This window comes from Electrophorus electricus, chromosome 8 (genome assembly GCF_041902795.1).
Source record: "Electrophorus electricus isolate QZ-2024a chromosome 8, ASM4190279v1, whole genome shotgun sequence".
Lineage (NCBI taxonomy): Eukaryota > Metazoa > Chordata > Actinopteri > Gymnotiformes > Gymnotidae > Electrophorus > Electrophorus electricus.
In genome coordinates this window covers 32025524-32045805 of record NC_137504.1, presented here as the reverse complement: position 1 = coordinate 32045805, position 20282 = coordinate 32025524, and the positions used below count along the sequence as shown (strand labels likewise).

The 20282-nt window shown below is 37.5% G+C and overlaps 1 protein-coding gene across 1 annotated transcript; it reads left to right on the top strand.

Annotated features, from left to right (window-relative positions):
• The first annotated feature begins 537 nt into the window (after positions 1-537).
• Positions 538-4845, top strand: LOC118241588 (NACHT, LRR and PYD domains-containing protein 1a allele 5-like). Its single transcript, XM_081719905.1, has 8 exons — positions 538-576; positions 1627-1703; positions 1797-2014; positions 2386-2639; positions 2854-2964; positions 3071-3227; positions 3918-3944; positions 4325-4845. Exons 2-8 carry the CDS (start codon positions 1660-1662, stop codon positions 4594-4596), a joined length of 1083 nt encoding a protein of 360 aa, XP_081576031.1. The 5' UTR covers positions 538-576; positions 1627-1659; the 3' UTR covers positions 4597-4845.
• Positions 4846-20282: the final 15437 nt, after the last annotated feature.

Genomic DNA, 20282 nt, shown 5'->3' with positions numbered 1-20282 from the left:
TAAAAACCAAAGTACATAAAATGTATAGTTAACTGATAATTGTCACTCATCAGTCACCAATCAGCCAACGATACATCAATAGCAATCATGTGCACTTTAAAGTCAGTTTTAAAGCAGTTTCACCTTTACCTACAAGAACAGAATATGTACTACAGGAGCTGTGGGAGCCTTGTAAAACTTATAAACTTTTGGGACAAAATACCCCAATAGTTTGTATGTCTGAATGACAAAAAAGCGCTAGAAATGTATCTGATTTTTTCAAAAGATGGTGCTCCATAGTGCTCAGTTAGGACTGTTGGTAAAATTGTCCATTAAGGTGGTGTTCATGAGGCTATCTCACACATCTAGATAAGGCCTTGATAACAGCTGAGATATACCTACATGAACATTTTAAATTGTTAATTCCAACAGGTGATGATGAACAATGCAACAAATTGTCTCTTAGAAAAAAATTATTAATATTAGTGTATTTTGTTTGCTTTTGCATTTCACATAGTGGAGAAAATTTCTGAAGATAATGGGACTTCTAGAATGGGCACTTGCTCATCATCAACGCAACTCTCTGGCACTGGAAATGTAAGAATTACTTTTAACAAAGCAAGTTAGAGGGCAACTCTCCCAGAACTCTACATTGAGAAACGTTTGGTATTTGATGACTTGTAATAAGTTTCTTATCAGAGCTATAGAAACCGAAAACTTGACATTGCTAGCAGTGCTATAGGTTGTTAGATGAGCATAAATAATCAACTTATGATGAAGAGACAATATATATGCACCATTTTAACCTAGAGAATTATTTAAAATGCTATAAAGTCATTATGCTTATTTGAATCTGATCCTACCTAAGCCATCCAAATATTTTTTTTCATAATTTTGTACAGTCCTGTTTAGCTTTTAAAAGGTGTTTCTGGTTAGTTCTCGTTTGGGCTCGCTCTATGTGGTTCTGTTTGTTTCTGTCTCTCGCTTATTGTGTTTTTGGTCAGAATCCGTTTGTCCTAGATTCTCGCGCCTCTGCGTTTAGTTAGATCTCGTTTATCCTCGTGCATATGTGTTTAGTTATCTCCAGTTTAATCCCCCTTCTCATTCCTCACCCTGCGTTCACATATATGTTGTCTCCACGCGCTCTGTTTAGATATCTTTGCGATCTATGTTGCTTTACTTGTCTAGTTCCGCTACCTGTATCTTCGTTGCGAATGTTGTTTGTTCATCTTACGTAGCCCGGTTCTGTTATCCCCGCTTGTCCAAGTCTTTGTGTTCATAGTTGTGTTTATCATTGTTGCTCTCAGTAAGTCTTTCTTTGTGTGTGTATATACTTTGTTGCCTAAGTCTCGCCCTCACCCTATTAGCCTGTTCCTCTTATCATTGTACATCCTTGGTTCTAGTCGGTATTGTTAGTCTATGTTTGTTAATAAAAGCATTACTTGATTATATCCCATCCGTCCCTTGTGGCTTCCCAGAGTACTTTAGTTTCGTATAAACGGAGCACTTCGCAAGTGTGTTCGCTCAACACCCTCCCATCCCGCGTTACAAATATACATACATTCACAGTTCAGTTTATGTGAGTTCAGCAAATGGAAAAATCCAGTCCAGTGTACTTTTTTAATCTACTGTTATTCACTTTAATAGGCCTCAACAGAAAGTAAAGTTTTCATTCCTAAAATGAAAGAAATCCATTTAGAGGGCATGCCTACGTCTACATACAGGTACTATTTGTTTATTACAGTTTTTACCATAACACAAACTGTTTAGCTGTGATATTCAACATGTGTTTGTATTCTGGGTTTTCTGACCTACAGCTTTCTGTGCCCTCATGCTGGTCAGTTCCAGTGTAAAATCACCAACATTGTGTTTGAGATGGAGGAGAAAGGGGAGGTGCAGTACAGAATCGTCTCCTGGGATACCCATCTCTTGGATGGCTTGGGTCACATGCAGCCTGCAGGACCCCTGTATGAAATAGACTGCTGTGAAGGTTCAGTCAGTCATCTACACCTGCCACACTGTGAGACAGTCTATGGTACAAAAAAAATCTTTATTTTTGGTGCATTTATTATTAAGATTTTTATTCTCCTATACTCAACCTGTATTTAGATTAATAATATTGCTGGAGTTGTATATTCAGCTGAATGCTATCAGTGTTCTTCACATTTGCCTGATCTGAACAAAACTGTTTTTTACCCTTTATGTAGGTTTAGTGTTCATGTGCGTTGAAGTTGGAAAATGATAATGATTTTTAAATTGTTAAAAATAATTTCTGAATTGTCAGCTTGTTGAAAAATCATCCCTTCGGTGGAATTTTCCTGCCTGATAGTTTAACCACTACTTGAAGACAATTCATGTTTAGATACTGTCTCTGAATAGGCTGTAATGTTTTCCTCTTGTTTACAGAAGAAAATCAGATGGAACTCACTGTGGCAAATTTTATTAATAAGGTAGAGACCTTAAAGCCACTGAAAGTGACAAACACACATGTGATTATTAGAATTCAGGATCACACCCTCTTTGGCCTCCTCAAAAACATGATCCATTACTCCAGCCCCATCAGTGCTCAAGTGTTGCTCTTCTATAAAGAAATGACTATTGAGAAAATCAGGAATAAACTGGACATACACTTGTTGCCAGGAAACGTACCAGCTGAAGAGGTAATCAGTATTTGTTAATGTAGTCATGAACAATATGTGACAGTGACTCCCCCTTGCTGGTGGTAGCCTCCTTAGTAATGAAAAGCAGTTGCACCTAGTGAATATCAGTGAATTGACTACCATGGAAGTAACTGTGGCGATCAGTTTTAGTGCGTTATGTAAATAGGAAATTTTATGTACCCCAGTGGCAAACATCCTGACACTTGTTATATAGGTGCAGAAAAAGCATGAAGGCAGTACATATTTTGAAACCAGCTCCAGATGCCAGCTGATTCCTGGTAGAAAATACAAAGCATCATGTGATCCATATGAACCCCAGCCAAAGGTAAACTACAGCTTGAGCACTCTGATCAAAATGGATTTCTTGAAAGGTTTACAGTGGTGTCATGTTTTCAGTTAACTTCTCTTCAAATGCTAATTTCCTTTTGAAGCTTGCAGAGTTTGACTGTCACTATGGCCCCAACCATCACCCCACTTTTGTGGTCTTCTCTGAGGCTGAAGATATTACAGTGAGTGTTTTAGATGAAGATGGAATGGAGGTGTGGGAGCCACATCAGGTCTTTATGATAAGTGAAAAAATGGAGAAATGTAAGTTGGATTTCTTTTACAAGGTTTACATTCTCCAGTTTGTAGTACTTAGTGAGACAATGCGTTAAAGGCGTCATTGGATAACTGGGGGAGGTTAAGTCACACTTCTCAGATGCATCCCAACCCAAGGCTTTGGTGAAAGATGGAAAAATTAGCACTGGTACAAGATATTTTATAGTATACAAGAAAAGGTAGATTTATTTAAATATGGTCAGTATGTATACTGTATATTCAAGCCCACTGCTGTAACGTTTAGCGGATGCTGTATGCGTTTACTGCTTTTTTTAAAATTTAATTTGGATTTTGAATAACCTTTTTTAAGTCCCTGCATGTCATCCTTAATAGGAATGGCAGCTGTTGGGTGAAAAATAATTTCACCAGCTGTAAATAGTGTAAATTTTAAAATCTATAGAGTTTTAAACTTTGTATGTGTTTTGTTTGTTTTGGTACTACAGTTACATTAAAACTGTTGACATGCTGTAAGGAGCACGCATATTCAATACTTGAGGGTTTTGTTTTTTTTCTTTTTATCTTGGCCTACAAACATAGGGCTGGTTTTCCCAGATATTTTAAACTTGGGATAAGTTGCAGTGATCTTCTTTTGGTAAATGTGTAGACTTAATCTGTGTCTGGGGAAACTAGCCCATAGTGTTTCAGACATTCACCAAGATGTCCTCTGTGTCACTCTAGGTCAGAGTGCAGAGAAAACGCCAGCAGGTATGATGCTTCTTAATAAACTACAGGAATAAATAAACAAACTACTTGGTATAAATTAGGACTGTCTGAGACGGTAACTGTCAGGTTACTGTCTCAGCATTATTGAGTCTCAAACTGATAGTTAAAAATTGTTACCAAGTTACAAATTACTGTCTAGTATTTTCTATGTGCAAACTAGTCTTCTCTAGACTTTCTAGTCTGCAGCCTATATTTATCATTATTTGCAGGCAACAATCAGAGCAATAAGCTGAGTCCATGTAAGTTAGGAACATTTAGTTTTCAGGCCAGTATAATGTTAGTAAATGGGTTTTGACTTATGATGTCTTTAGAATAAAGTTTAATCCGTACACATGAATATGACTTGGGTCTTTGTGTTTCAGAAGTTCACTTTGTGGATAAACACATGGACAAGCTCATCGGTCGAGTCACCTCAGTAATGGAGATAGCAGACTGTCTACTAAGCAAAAAGATGATTACTGATGAAACGTACGACAAAATACACACTGAAAAAACCCCACAGGAGCAAATGAGGATCTTAATCCAAGCACTTAGGTCAGGAGGCCAAAACATGAAAGATGAATTCTATAGAATACTTAAAGAGAAGCAGCCGTTCTTAATAAAAGATCTGGAGACTGGACCCAGCAAGGTGTAATCAAATATTTAATTAGAAGCTTTAACCATTTGGGACCTGCTGCCTCTTCTTTGTAACCAAATACAGAGTTAGATAACCTACATGCCATTATTAATACTTTATAATTGGTTATAATAAATTTAAAAAATGTATAGTGTGAAAGCAGGAAATGGCATTTTTGAATAATTATTTTGAAGTAGTCATGAGTTTATAATGAAATGTGTTAAAAGAAAGTGATACTGCAAAAACTAATGCTGTAACAGTCTAATAATTAAATGGATTTTACTTTTAGTAAGTGGTTTTATTTCATGTTTGAAGATACTGGTCATCACAATTAGCTACTATTGCATCCCATAACATACAGTATATTAAAACTCTGTTGCTGTTCATTTAGAGTCCCACAATAGTGCAAACCATGTGAACACAATGAAATGGCTACAGAATTACCTTAGATTTTGCATGATTGGCTTCTAAAATGTTATCTAATCTACTTCTAAGTCACACTAATTAATACAAAATGCTATATCTTTAGTGAAGCGATGGCTTAAACATTAATGGTTATTGATGAACAAGTATATAAACCTCTTAGAAAATGATGCCTTTGAGAAAGGATTGGAAATTCCAGATATTTCCTGAGGATGAATCAACAGTTATGAATAAAATATTTTGGCCTGATTTTGTTTAATCTTAGAAAAGAAGTTACTGAAGTTGCTAACAGTGCTGGAAGACATAATGGACATTTATTGGTTATTTTTATTGGTTCACAATTTTCAAATGGAAGAAATTCACCAAGTTGTTATTCTAGTGGATGCCCACAAAGACAAGTACACATGTTTGAGGATTCAAACCGGTGAACACAATCTAAAGGGTAGCTAGGCAGCTGTATGAAAGCATTGTTCTTGATAACATTTGTGTTCATGAATCTGACATAAAAACACGGGACAAGAATGATGTTCAGAGGATGATGTTCCTGTAGGAAACCACTGGCTTCCAATAGAAAAGCATCGCTTCCCATCTCATGCTTGCAAAAGACCACCAAAGTACTAGGGGAGCAATATTCACATGTTTACTTTTGTCCTTCACAGTATTATGTCTAGAGAAGTCATAGGATAGAATGTAAATCGATGACAGTCTGGTGTGCCATTGTGCATCATATACTTAATACATATTTTGTGTGGAGTTGCATTAACATTTACGGCAATTCGCAAACGGTCTTATCCAGAGCGACTTACAAAAGTGCTTTATCATTTACTCAGAATAGATCCTAGTACAGTACAGCAGGTTAGAATCAAACATACCAATGAACATTAACATTGCAGTGTTGCAAAATAGTTTGCTGTGTATTAAAAATGTTGCATTTACTTATCTTTTCACCATCTCGTTTTTATTAGATTTATGATTGTTTTGTTGTGTTTAGAGGATTCTCCATTTCTATTTTTGAGAGACTATTTTCTTATTTTTTTCCTAGGTTTCTCTGAGTTGTCCTTTACATTTTAATTTTTGTTGATCTATATTACAGAAATATAACTGAAAGTTGGCATTCGCCTTGGCATTCCTTGGTTGTGCTGTTGATGCCTGGGATCTAGAAAAAAATGCGGTTATTATCCTGTCTGACGTTGGGGAGGTGAAGGGCGAACACGCTTAAGTGTCGGCGTCTTGGACGTGAGAAAGAACAGAACTAACTCAGGAAGACATAAGGAACGGGACGGATCGAATGGAATAAATAAGTTTAATAACAGAAACAGACTAGTACTACAGAATAGAACTACGAACAAACAGGTCAACGGGTTGAGGGAGAGAATTAGGCAAAACGGGCATAAACACTAATGGAGAACAATGATGAGGAATGAAACTCGGACTAGCGAGGAATACACAGAATTGGGCAGCATAAGAAAAACAAACAATAACCAAGACAAAGGACAAAAGGTAATTGGAACGCAAAGGAAACGCTGACAACACTAGAGTATGAAAAGGAGAGGAAAAACCTAAGCAGAATCGAAGCGACGGAAGAACATTGACGAGGAAAGAGAGCATAATCACACAAGCTAATACTAACGGGGAGAGCAGCGTAGACGAAAACACCAATATAACATACAGCGGACAAGAGAACAGAATAAACTTGACAAACGGGAACTGGGATGGTAACGGAAACTGTAGAACAGAGAGAAAGGTGAGTGTAAACAGAGTGAGTAACAACTTTGGATGAAGATAAGTATAGCGCAACTAGAAGTGAGCGAGCCAGAGTCAGAAAATGGCGTAGACATAGAAATAGACAACGACCAACACACATGAGACACAGATACAAGGTTTAAATACTTGAATTTAACAAGACTAGAAACGAGGAACAAGTGAAAGCAATGACGGGTGTGGAAAACCAAGCTAAGGACTAAGAACCAAAATAACACACGAGCCAGGGAAACAATGGAAACAGGCGGACGCTAGAAAACACGGAAGTGATCAGGAAGCCAGGGAAACGGGAGACGCTCCGGACCGTGAACGTGACAGAGACAGTACATCTAAAATACTGCATGCTACCAAATATCAATAGCGCATCCCAACGGTGAAGCATGATGGTTATAATGTAGGTACTGTAGAGAGCAGAATGGCGAGGTTGTAATGTCTAGGTACTGTAGAAAGCATGAAGCATGATGGAGGGGATGTAATATGGAGTTGCTTTGCTACCTCAGAAATTGAATGGCTTGGACTTCGCTGGGCACTAACAAGTCCAATGATTTCCAAGCTATATGAAGAAATTCTACAGCAGAATGTCAGGGCATCTGTCTGTGATGTAAACCCCAAGAAAGGTTCAATATTGCAGCATAATTCCAAGTAAGACCTCTCTGAGACAGCCTTGTCTAGGCACTGTCTAGGTGGTGTGATGCAGCTTCCTTTCCCACACAAAACACTTGGATATTATTATGTAACCTTTTCCTATCTTGAGCATATCTGTAACTTTGTCTCTAATTTCCTTAATTGTCTCTTTGATCTTCACATCTTTTCTTCAGATTACCAATTTTTTTGTAACAAATTATTTTCTTAAATAAATACAATATTACTTACTTTGAAATCATTGGGATAAACTTTAAAAATAAAATATGACAGCACAAAATGTTAAAGTATCATTTGTAATGTAGATTAATCTTTTTATGTTAATTTTGATGACTTATTTATTAATTTTGCAAGGGACAGTATTTTGCTTCCATGTCTCCAGTGTCCTTCTGTAGGACAGTCTGTAGCTGGAACCCAAACACAACTTTGGGAACATTTTGAACTGAGAGCCCTGTTACATGGTAAAAACGGGAATGCAGGGTTTACCACAGGCCATAGCATAAGCCAGCAGAAGAACACAACACAGGTGAGTATCAGAGGGCTCAGGACATATTATTTAATTAAAAACACACAATACAACCTGAGCACAATCATCAGGGAGGGTTGATGCCAAAATAATGAAACAAAACATAATCTACCTGGTGTATGCCTAATGTAGATGTGAGAGTGTGTGATTGACTGATGTGTACATATACAAAACTTTACAAAACATTTACAAATGTATCTAAGCAGTAAATTAAGCAGTAAATTGAGTATTATTTTAACTTTCAAGTTTTATTTGCACTAAATTTGAGTATTAATGCAATTCAGTACTTATTCACTAAAATATGTAATCAGTTATTCATGTTGTTTGTTTGTTTAATATGTATTTAACTCAACAATTCACTGTAAAACTATAGATATTAATTCATGTCAGAGTGCAGACCTTAATCCCATTAAATGCAGTGTTGTAACGAGGGAAGATCAGACATGCTCTTATAGATAAAATGAGGAGCAGGTGAACCCAATCAGTAGTCTGGGAAGTTGATCTTAGGAACACTGTCTGATTGGGTGATTGGGGTGGAGGTCCACCTGACTTCCCTGGGGATTTTGGGAAGTGGAGTGTAGACCTGGAATGTTTTGCTTGTTGGCTAGGGCTACAGGCTCGGAGGGCTGCGTGACAGGTGTTATTTGAAGGCCATAAGACATCTAAAACTGTAATATAACTGCAGCAGTACTGCATAGCAGTACTCATAGCAGTACTACTACTCTGTAGTAGTGATCAGCAGCTAGAGAAAAGGTAGCTAAAGAAAATACGCTTTGGTTGGAGGAAATTTCAGTGAAGTTAGCAAACGTATTAAATATTAAGGTTAATAGGCTATTTCCATCAATAACTTTAATTGATTAAACTATTTTCTCAGGGAAAATGTTACAGTAAAATGTCCCATGTTGGTATATGGCACCTAATTTCAAAGGCTTCAAACATTTGTCTTTCAACTGTACCTATTTATACATGGAATTTTGCAATGTAAATGATTCAAATCATTGCTACATATTACACACCAGTTGCACCTGTGAGTGTGTATGAGAAAGAAAATGAACAAATGATTTTTCATTTTTCACAAATGAACACATGAAATTAACCTTTTAGAGGCTGGTTTTGGCTTCCTGTGGCCTTCTTTGACCTGAAACTTGAAAAGATTACTACTGGTCTGCATGCCAACTATGATGACTGTACTGAAAGGTGTTTGCAAATAATACACCTGGTTTGCATTGCAAAGTTTAGTTTTTTTCTGTCCTGATTTATAAAGAATTTAACTCCTACTGCACCTGGGCCCTCTAGCATGCCCAGAGGGGCCCAATCTGGCATAATCAAATAAATCACTAATATAAGTACCTGCTTACCAATTTTCAGCCATTTATTTGCAAACATTCTCCAGAAATCCCACTCTGAATGCACCGTTTTTTTTGTAAATTTTCAGCATTTCATTCCTGTGTTGCAGTTTATTGTGAGTTTATTTCTGGATGTAGCCAGGGGTGTATCACCAAACTCTGGGCCCCAGATCAAGATGATATTAACAAAGATCATAAATGAATATGTATAAATATAAGACAATTGATCAGAAATTGAAACTTTACTATTAGAAACTGTTGGATGGTGTTCCAGAATCAGCCGTCATTTATGGACAGTATCAAATGTGATTTAAATGAAATTAAGTGACATGAATCTATACCAAAACTGTACACAAACATAGGTAAAACATTAACAAACATTTAATAAGGAACCAATTGGAAGAGGAAGACAAGAATAATAATAGTATGAATAATGTAATGTACAAAGAAATCATCATCAGCGTACACATACAACATTAATACACAATCACGGATCTCTCATTTGTATAATTTTACAGTATAAACAATAAAACCATGCCAACACTGGAGAGTAAAATCAAGGAAAAAGCTTATATTTACATATATTTACATTACATATTTTTCAACTGACATGCCAAAAGCTTCTGGCTCCTGGTTGATATTTTGAGAATTGCAGGAGTAGATTCTTGTGCACCTGTTGCAGACTGTTGCATGGATTCAGTTATTCAAGCTCATAAATATCTTGAAGAATTATGATGTCTCTTTATGATAATTCATTCAGTGTTTTTTCATGATAAGAGTTCGTTCAGAGTGTTGTTGACGAAAAGTTGAAACCGAAGGTTCAACTCAGAAATTGTTGATAAGACACCAATATGCCTCCAATTCTCAATTACCCAAATTCGTTAGGTGTTGTGATTTACAGGTGTTGTAGGAGTGGGCAGTGTCCCCATCTGATCTTCCATGTTAATTCGGTTGTCAGTGCTTTTCTGTGAAAACAATGAGAACCTTTCCAATGCTTTCCTTAATCCATAAACCACTCCTTGTCCTCCAGAGAGTACGAACTGTATATTCTTACAAACTATTTTTATTCAAACATAAGAACCAATATTATGCTAAACTGAGGAAACTAAGTTAAAATTCTGAAAATGTGGCCAAATGTTTCATTTCTGTTTTGGCTCAACTGCTGCAGGGCAAGGAGCAGGATGTACAGACTCCCTTGACAGTGATAGACATTTATTAACACACGTGAAAGTCAATGGCACACACACAAACTGTGAACACGAATACGAATAACATGGAACATAAACACAAACATAGGAAATGACAAAAGTAATGATGGACACACCAACAGCACACACCAACCAAGATGTTTAAATACACACAGACATCACAACACTAAACCATGTACAGGTGTGCGCTGACAACAGGGGCGTGGTTACTAACAAGACTAACAATGAACTCCCCTTGGTCACGCGGTTCGGCCCACTGCTTGACCAGTGGAAAGGGGAGCATACCGTGACAATTTCACGATCAAGTATAAAGAGTAAAGAGTCAAAGAAAGTTCTTGACTGCACTGGACTTAAGCTGAAATCCACTTTTTATCATCATTCCCAGTGAATGACCCAGAGCAGTCAGATGCCACAAAATCTGGCAGAATATGTGTTTATGCTTCATATTCCACAGTTCTATCTCACAACTCTGGATTCGGTTCTTCATTCCACTGCTGACTCTGCTGAAATACCCAAACCCAAGAGAACAATTAAGCTGCCCAAGTTCTTATGACAGATTTTCAACAAACTAGATGAGATCAAAGAGGATGTGGATGGAATCAAACAGAAACAAACAGAGAATGAGATTAAAAAGAGAATGAGTTCCTTTCAGATGGTCTACCAAGTCAAAAGGGGGCAGTGAATTTGTGTGTGTTGTTATAAACTACATTTTGCACTGCCAGTCTTATTTTTATCCCTTATCCAGTAAGTTTTTATTGAGTACACTGTTTACATTTACTGTTACTTTTATGTATCTATATAACAGGGCCAGAATACATTAATCATCATTATTATACTATGATGTAAGGGTGAGATATTTAGCCAAATGGCTAATTTTCATGTCCAAATTTCTTTTTTGGGTATTTTGGTATTAAGACAGAGGGCACATACTGGAACATTAAGCATACACACAAGCAACCAAACTGATTTATGGGGGGGGGGGGGGGGGGTTGCACTTTCTATCTCTGTCTAGTTGATGGAGTCAGAGGATACATTTAACTTCCCCTTTTAAATTCCATTTTACACCAGAAGCTACCCATGACACTTGATATTTAACACCATATGCAACTCAATCACAGTACTCTGCAGGGGGACACAATTTATTGCTTAAGTGACAATCAGAAAGAACTTTGTTTGTTAACAGTCACTGTGTTTTCCCCCCACATGGTTTAATCTAAAACACCTTCTGATCTGAGTAGTTTAGTCATAGTTTTCATTTAGGTGGTGTGTGTATATATATATATATTCTAACATATGTGCAGGGACAAGGCTAGAGGCAGAATGCAGATGCAGGAGGTTTTTTACACAGGAAACAGAACAAGGGAGGCAAATAAAACAGAGACACGAGGAAAACACTAAGGCAAAATAAAACACGAACTAGGCAAACAGATAAAACAAGGACAACAATGGTGAAACTGACAACAACTCCACACATGAGCAGACTTAACAAATAACTGACAACATGGGAAACCAAACACAGAGCTTAAATAAACAAGACATTCAGACACAGACACAGGTGAACATAAGCACAGGGAAAACCAAAACAAGGACTGAAATTAAGGAACAGAAGATGGGTGGAGAAAATGAAACCAAGGAACAGAACAAGGAAGTAAAGGAAAACAGACACGACAGGGAAACCATGGAAACAGGGACTGCAGGAGGGCGGCCATTCGTGACAGAACCCCCCACTAAAGCGCGCAACAATGGGGCGTGCAAAACAGAACACAGGACTAGGACGAGACACCGACAAGCAGAACGGGCAAGACGTGGAGCAGGAATAGGACCCAGACAAGACACAAGAACAGACGGAAACAGGAAACACAACAGGAACAGACAAGGCAACGGATACATAAGCCCGGGGAACAGGATAGGACCAGGAACAGACGTAGGAACAGAGAAGAACGATCAGGCAGGACAGGGAGTAGGAACAGGAGTACCACAAGAAGCAGAGACAGGAACAAAAGGAGGAGCTAGGGACGATGAGATAGGACAGGAGACAGAACCAGAAGACATTGAGGAAGCTGATCTGGACACAGGAACTCGAGGGACACAAGTGGGCTAAACCATGAACAGGTAGCGGAGTTGGGACAGTTTGAGGGACAGAAGCCAGATGGGAAAAAGGAGTGGGACTGCAGACATGGCTGGAACAGGAGGACGGCACAGAAACAGGAGAAGAGAGGAGAAACATAAGGATTGGGCACAGCTGTGGGAACGGGGACAGGAACAGAAGCAAAGACAGAGGTAAGTATTTTCATCACAACAGAGACAGTCACAGGAACAAAATAGACAATAGGCATGGTTACAAGTACTGGAACTGGCAAGGGAACACTGATGCCACATGGTAGAGTAACAGGTTTCTCTATGGTAACAAAACAGGCATGGACAGGAACATGGACAAAACAAGGAACAGGAGCAGGCAAAACAGGAACTGAGGAAACAGAAGCAGGCATGGGCGCATTAATGGGGGCTGGGTAGCAGTCTCAGGGGGCAGAGGAGTTACAGGAATTGTACAAGGTGTAGACCTAGTAGCTACATGGGCCTGAGAAGTAGACTGAGAGGCCGTAAGAGTCACTGGCTGGCTGCGAGGTATGGCTGAAGAAGTTCGGAAGCACAGCATCTCTTGTGCTGGAGACAGGAGCTGGATTAAGATGGGTGGCATCTCTCACGCCAGGGACAGGAGCTGGATCAGGACAGGCAGCGTCATCCACGCCAAGATCCACGTCAAGAACTCTTTCCAGTGTCCTCATGCTGGTCATTTCCAGTTTAAAATCAGTGTAAAATTATCAACCTTGTGTTTGTAGGGGAAAAGGGAGATGATGTACAGAATCGTCTCCTGGGATACCTGTCTCATGGATGGCTTAGGCCAGGACCCCTGTGTTACGGAAAGATGTGTGTATGTATATGTATATATATATATATATATATATATATATATATATATATATATATATATATATATATGTGTGTGTGTGTGTGTGTGTGTGTGTGTGTGTGTGTGTGTGTGTGTGTGTGTGTGTGTGTGTGTGTGTGTGTGTTCCGCCTTATTCCTTGCCGGGTTTCCCAGCCAACTGTGTCGACCATTTAAAGGCCACTCCCAGAAGAGCAAGAGGGAGAGAGAGAGAAAAGAGACTGTTAGTTTGGAGCTGGTTTGCTGTGATTTAAAATTTGTATGACAATTTGTGTATGACCTTGTTTTTCCCCATTTTTGGGCTTCTTCTTTGGCTTTGCCCCTCCTGCTTTGGTAGCTGATACATATATATCGATTGTTTAAATATTGTTTGTTTGGTGTTTTGGTGTTGGACACTGGTGGTAGGGAGTGACTGCCATTTTTGTTGGTTGTGGGTTTTGTTTCTGTTTTTGTATTAGGGAGTTAGAAAAGTTTGTTGTAGGTTTCTTGTGTTAGGATTAGTGAGTGTGTAGTTTTATTTAATTAGAGTGGGTTTTGTTTGTTATTTTGGCTTGGGTCACTTCTGAAGACATTTGCACCAGTATGATTGTTTGTTTGTTTGTTTATGAACCATAAACTCTGTAAAATACACTGAAAAACACCTTCCATTTGTGCTTCTGTTTGTTTTGTTGCTTCTCACTTTCTCACAACTTCCATTATATTATCCGTTTGCATTTCTTTTTCCATGTTATGGCCTCACAGCCTATGCGGGGTCGCAACACCTGTTCAATATAGACTGCTTTCAAGGTGCGGCTATTCATCTACACCTCCCCCACTTTGAGGTACTTTATGGTTACTTATTCTTTGATTGTACATAGCAGTGCAGGCACATGATATAGTAATTTCACAGTCTAACAAGTTTGATCACCCTGGTAGAACTTTTGAAATATTATGAGGTATCTCATGCTTCAAATACACTGAACACATCATCCAGTCAGATAATTATGAGACCCTTCATGAACTGGGAAGGGTTTAGACACTAGACCAAATATTTGTCCAACACTTTGTCATTTCTAAAGTTGTTTTATGTCATACCTAAGTCAGGTCAAAAAACTTTTATCTGAAAAAAGAAGAAATACAGTTGAACATGTATAACAAATATAAATGAAGCAATGTCATTGTTTGTTTGCTATTTTCTATTAATAATATTAATATTGTTAATATCTATTAACAATATTAGGGTTTTCTTTTTCTTTTTCTAAAAATATTAACAAGAAATGATACCTGATCAGTCACCTGGGGAATATTTCAGCAAGCAGGTTTAGCACCTTGCAGATCTGTTGACTTTGAGTTTCCAGTTTGGTTTTTCATTAAAATAACTGGGCACAGAATAGTTTAGTTGCTACTGCAACATACATGGAAAACAAGCCTGCTATGAAGTAAGTTTACTGGATATAAACCAGATTTAACTGTGTGAACACTGGCCCAACCTGCCATGAGAAAAAATTAAAAACTTCTAGAGGATCAAAGTGATGTTACAGTTATAGGATTATAATGAAATATTATATTAAATTAGAGTGATTAGGTATTGCTTACACATTTTGATGACTGTCTTAATGAAGGTATTGTTCTTTGAATCACACTTTATTCAGGGTCATATGACACATGGTCTTAGATTCACCCTCAGTTCACCAACAAACTTTATGGATTGGCCTGAATATTTATTTTTAATGGAATTCGATGAACATAATGTAGAGCCTGTTATTTTTGTAGCCCTATGTTGGTTTGTTCAAAAAGTAGATTATTCAGATTACTTAGCGCTGACTTAGCAATGTTTCCAACACATTTTTCTTCTGTTCATTATCTATACATTTGTTCAAGTTTCTCACAGTACCTCTCACCAACGACCTAACCGTCACACAACCACAGTGGTTAATTTGCTCAACATCTCTACTTCCTGTGAAAGCTCACTGAGTTTCGTCTCCCCCCAAATACCATAGAGATCAGAGAAAAAAGGATTTGGTGTAAACACATACTTTTACTAAATTTAACGTACAAGAAGTATAGTTTGCTTGATTAAATTAGCAAATATTGCAATACAACAAAGATAAAACATACAGTACTAAAACAAACTTAAAATGTGTAAATGTGGTTACTTTTTAAATATGTGCAGGCCTAAATTGGATGAAGATGCACTGCTGCATGAAAGTGTACATTGCTGACAGTTTGAATGGATATTGTATAATTACATTAAACACAATTATTAATATATTTAAATATCTTAATAAGCACTTTGCAAAATGTTTTCCTATGTTTCTCAAAGGTTTATCATAAGGATGGAATGCCAGCTAAAACAGCGATTATCACTAGTGCAATGTTTCAAATCTGGAGCAGAAAAGACTAGCGCCGAATGAGACGTCATGAAGTGATTATATATGATCAAATCGACTGAGTATTGGACCGATGATTAATTGCACACCTTATAAAAGTAACAGCTGTTGGACGAGGTTAAGGATGAACTTCTGGGTGGAAGTGACTGCAAGAATGCAGGTGGGCACCAACAGAAAAGCTATTGGTTTCAGGAGTCTGGCCTGCAAAAAACACATACACAGAAAATGATTTATAGAATACAATGTGAATGCTTTTATATTTTATATTTATCTTGAATGCAGGCTACTATGACTATTTCTGACTTTCATCTCAGCGTCCAAGCAGCCAGGACTTTGCGGGCTTGAACTGGCCTCAATACTGACAGCAAATCAGTTTCCTCAATAAACTTAAAATCATCATATGTCTCCAGCCCAAGGGAATGTAAGGTCTCTTCTAGAATATCCTTTGTCATGTCTGGATGGTCAAGCAACACCTCACTGATGGCGGTGTGTAACCACATTTGCCCAGAGTCAATTGTTTTTTGGAATCATGGAAGATTGCTTATGACTGTACACCTAAAAAGAAAAACTGCCATTACATTGATATCAAGTACATGTATATGAAAACCCTTTTTTGTTTTGTGATATCTTTCTAATATACTATTTGTGAATTTGTAGTATGGTTTCCACCACAGACCATGCTTACTTCAACAACACAGTGTTTCATTGGAATGACATGGTGCCCAATAAAAATGTATGATGGTAATGGGTAAAAATCTACCAAGTTGTTAATGTTAAGACTTTCCAGCCTTGAACTCTGTTTTTTCACAGAGTACAGATGGTATTCAGAATGAAAGTCAGCTTTACGTATATACATTACAAGATACAGATTAAAATAACGAGAAGTTCTCCATATTCCATGTGCTCATAATTTTTTGACACAAGAAAATGCCCTTTTTATTTGATGTATCCTTATACTGCACATCTATGGAAACAATAGTACTGTGTTCTGAAAAGACAAATTCTCTAACTGCATCTATCTGGATCTAGAAACCCATTGGTCTTAATGCATAAACTTCCTGATTCAAAGGCGGGTACTTTACCTAGAGCTACTGCCAGCTAAATCATTTGCAGAGCAGCACCACAAGGACTCCAAATCATGGGTAAGGGATTTTCTTTTCAGATTTACGCTGGTAATGACATTTAGAGGTCAATTATATGCAGAGATAATAGGAGCAGTTACAGTTTTAATTGTAGTATAAGCAGAACATTGATATTTGTAGAACGCTTTCATAATTTTTTCCGCAAAAATGTAAAACTGTATATTGAATGTTTTGACAGATTGCATTACTTAAATTCGCTGATGCTTGAAAAATGTTTTAATGGATGCTACACTGGCTACATACTACAGCTAGAAAATAATTTTTAAACAGAAGTGTAAATTGTGTATTGGAAAATTGTGACAAGAACTACATATTTAGAAAAATCGGAACAAGCCACTAATTTGCATGTTTCCATTTTGTGATTCTGTGGTTCTTGATATAGATGTCGAGTTCGGTGTTGGTCTCAGTGACATTTGGACTCAGTCTTGTCTCTGTCTCGAGTAAAGTAGACTCGGAAATCGCTTTCTTGACCAGAGTCAAGCAGGGTCAAGCCAACCGCGCCATCTGCTCACCGCTAATTAACGGTCTTTAAATAGAGAAAAACGCAGACTTCTGTATTTTTTAACAGCTTTAATGTATACACGTACTTTTACTGCATTTAAAGTACAAGAAGTATAGTTTACTTGATTAAATGAGGAAATGATGCAATACAACGAACATAAAACAGTACTAAAACAAACTTGAATGAAGATGCGCTGCTTCATGAAAGTATACGTTGCTGACACTTTGGTTATTGTGTAATTACATTAAACACAATTAGTAATATATTTAAATCGCTGAATAAGCACTTTGCAAAATAGTTTGCTATATGTTTCTCAGAGGTTTATCATAAGGCTTGACTGCCAGATAAAACAGGGATTATCACTAGTGCAATGTTTCAAATGTAGAGCCGAAGGTACAGGAAAAGACTAGCGCAGAGTGAGACGTCATAAAGTGCTTATATATGATCATATCGACTGAGTATTGGACCGATGATTATGTGTTCACGTTATAAAAGTAACATCTAATGCATGCACCTCTTTGTATATGGTCTGATTTAATGTTTGTAGCCCTTTTAATAGACAACATTGACCTATTTGAGGACTCGTAGGATTTGGTTGTGCCCAAACCATAAGGGAGGGGGGAGTGGGGGTGGCGGGTACAAGTATAAATTGGAAATTAAATGGCATATAGGGGGTCCCATAAAACTTTCAATTTACTCTGCGTGCATGGGTCTAGCTCGAGACATGTGCTATGTTACCGATGACCCAAATATTTCAACACACTGAGATACCTTACCTGTGGATTTTTGTGTAGTTGTGTTTGTCTTCGCATTTTGACCCACTAAAGAAAACTAAAAGGAAAGGTACTTTGGATTCATTCGTTTAATTTTCCCTTCTTCAGTTGGTACACCACACGACATTATCATCAAATGCGTGTCTACACCAAAGCTCTTCAAGAAATATGAACGTGTTTTTTTGTTTAGGGAGTTGTTTGCTGTGAGCAACGAAATACCGTACACTGTAAAAAAAAAAGTTGGTTTTATGAAAAACTCCTGGCAGCTGTGGTTGCCAGAATAATTCTGTAAAAGTACATTAATCAACTTTACAGAAAAATCTGTAAATTGCACATTTTAAATCTGTCGTAAATGTTGAACCAGTAAATCCAACAGCCATTTTTGCTAAATTAACATGATCACAGTTATTAAATTAATACATTTTAAATTAAAATAATGAGAATTTCTCCATTCTCCATGTACTCATCATTTTTGACACAAACAAATGCCCTTTTTATATGATGTACCCTTATATTGCACATCTGTGGTAACAATAGTATTGTGTTCTGAAAAACCAAATTCTCTAACTGCATGTTTAATTGCATCACTGTATAGGCTGTATAGGTACAACTGTCTCTGACTTGATGTCTTTCGGATAAAGTTAAGCAGATGTTTTTAAAAATTTTCAAATGCCTGGCACACCTTTTGAAGTAGTATAATCCTATCCTAACTCATGCACATTTTGTGTCTCTCCGACAAGTCTGAATTGTTGAAGCTGGAAGAAAGAGCTGCCCTTGTAAGTTTATGTAGAATAAACATACATTCCTAAGAAAGGTCTCCTTGAAATTCTGTGCCAATTGAATGCTTTCATTTGTTGTTGCTTTACTTGAGCTCTGGGAAGCATCCTCAAGTGCAATGAGAGCAGAATACTAAGAAATAGTTTCCTTGTACATGTCACTTGTGCCATCAGTCGAACATTCTTGATGTTTCCTAGACATATGAGCAGTAAATGATGATTTCACAGTGAACGTATTTTTACAACCATTTTTACAACCAGACATGCCACAGGTCGCCCCTACATTATATGGGTCAGAAGTTCTTTCACTGTTAGAAACTGGCACTCACACGGCAACATTGTACATTTAAAATCTGTAACAACGGCTCTAGCACTAACAGAGGGTGCAAGCACATTGTGAACACGACAGAAATGAGCTTTAAAAGCTGCATGAGTACAAAATGTCCGCTTGAAGTCAATGCTAACACATTTGAAAAAAACAAAAAACAAAACAAAAAAAACAACAATAGGGTTCGTTTCTAAGAATTTTACAGTGCAGCACATAACCCTTCAAAGTATGAAGTGTTTTGCTACAAAAACGGAAGGTAATATTTTTTAGCAAACACCAACAAAACTACCCGTTAAGGTTTAGCCTCCTCGACTGATACTGCAAAAACCACCGTACCACAACAGCATGAAAAAACGAACTAAAAAGCTTGAGCACGAAACTCACCATTCGGCGTTATAACTATGAGTGAAAATATACCCTCGATCAAAAAGAGAAGCTAGTATATTCCTGAAAAAAAAACCGGTAGCGTTAATCGTATTTTAAGTTTGAAGAAATTTAATTGCTAGTTAACCAGTGCTACATGTGACGACGATTCTCCGTGTCTTCATGCGCGACCGACTTTGACAAAACGGTTGCTCCCGACAAATGTTTTAATGGAGGCTACACTGGCCACATACTACAGCTAGAAAATAACAAAAAGAAGCGTTGTGTTTTGGAAAATTGTGACAAGAACTACATAGTTAAAAAAATGGGAACAAGCCACTATTTGCTTGTTTCCATTTTGTGTTTCTGTAGTTATTGATACAGATGTACTCGAGTCTGGTGTCGGTCTCAATGACATTCGGACTCAGTCTTTTCTCGGTCTCTTGATTGGAAGCTCAGGGGTACAAGAGTAGTTGGTGACAGTGCTGGGTGGTGATATCCTCTTATTTGAGCAGATCAGAAGTAAGTTTAATATTCCCAAGTCTGACATCTTTCTTCAGATCCAAAAGTTTCATATGAGCAAAGTTAAAGCTGCTAA

What these genes read in the sequence shown, in the direction of transcription:
- LOC118241588 (XM_081719905.1), top strand. Translation starts at nt 1,660, where the DNA reads ATGAAAGAAATCCATTTAGAGGGCATGCCTACGTCTACATACAG. An exon ending in ATGCCTACGTCTACATACAG is followed by an intron (nt 1,704 to 1,796) that starts GTACTATTTGTT and finishes TCTGACCTACAG; the next exon opens with CTTTCTGTGCCCTCATGCTG. An exon ending in GAAACGTACCAGCTGAAGAG is followed by an intron (nt 2,640 to 2,853) that starts GTAATCAGTATT and finishes CTTGTTATATAG; the next exon opens with GTGCAGAAAAAGCATGAAGG.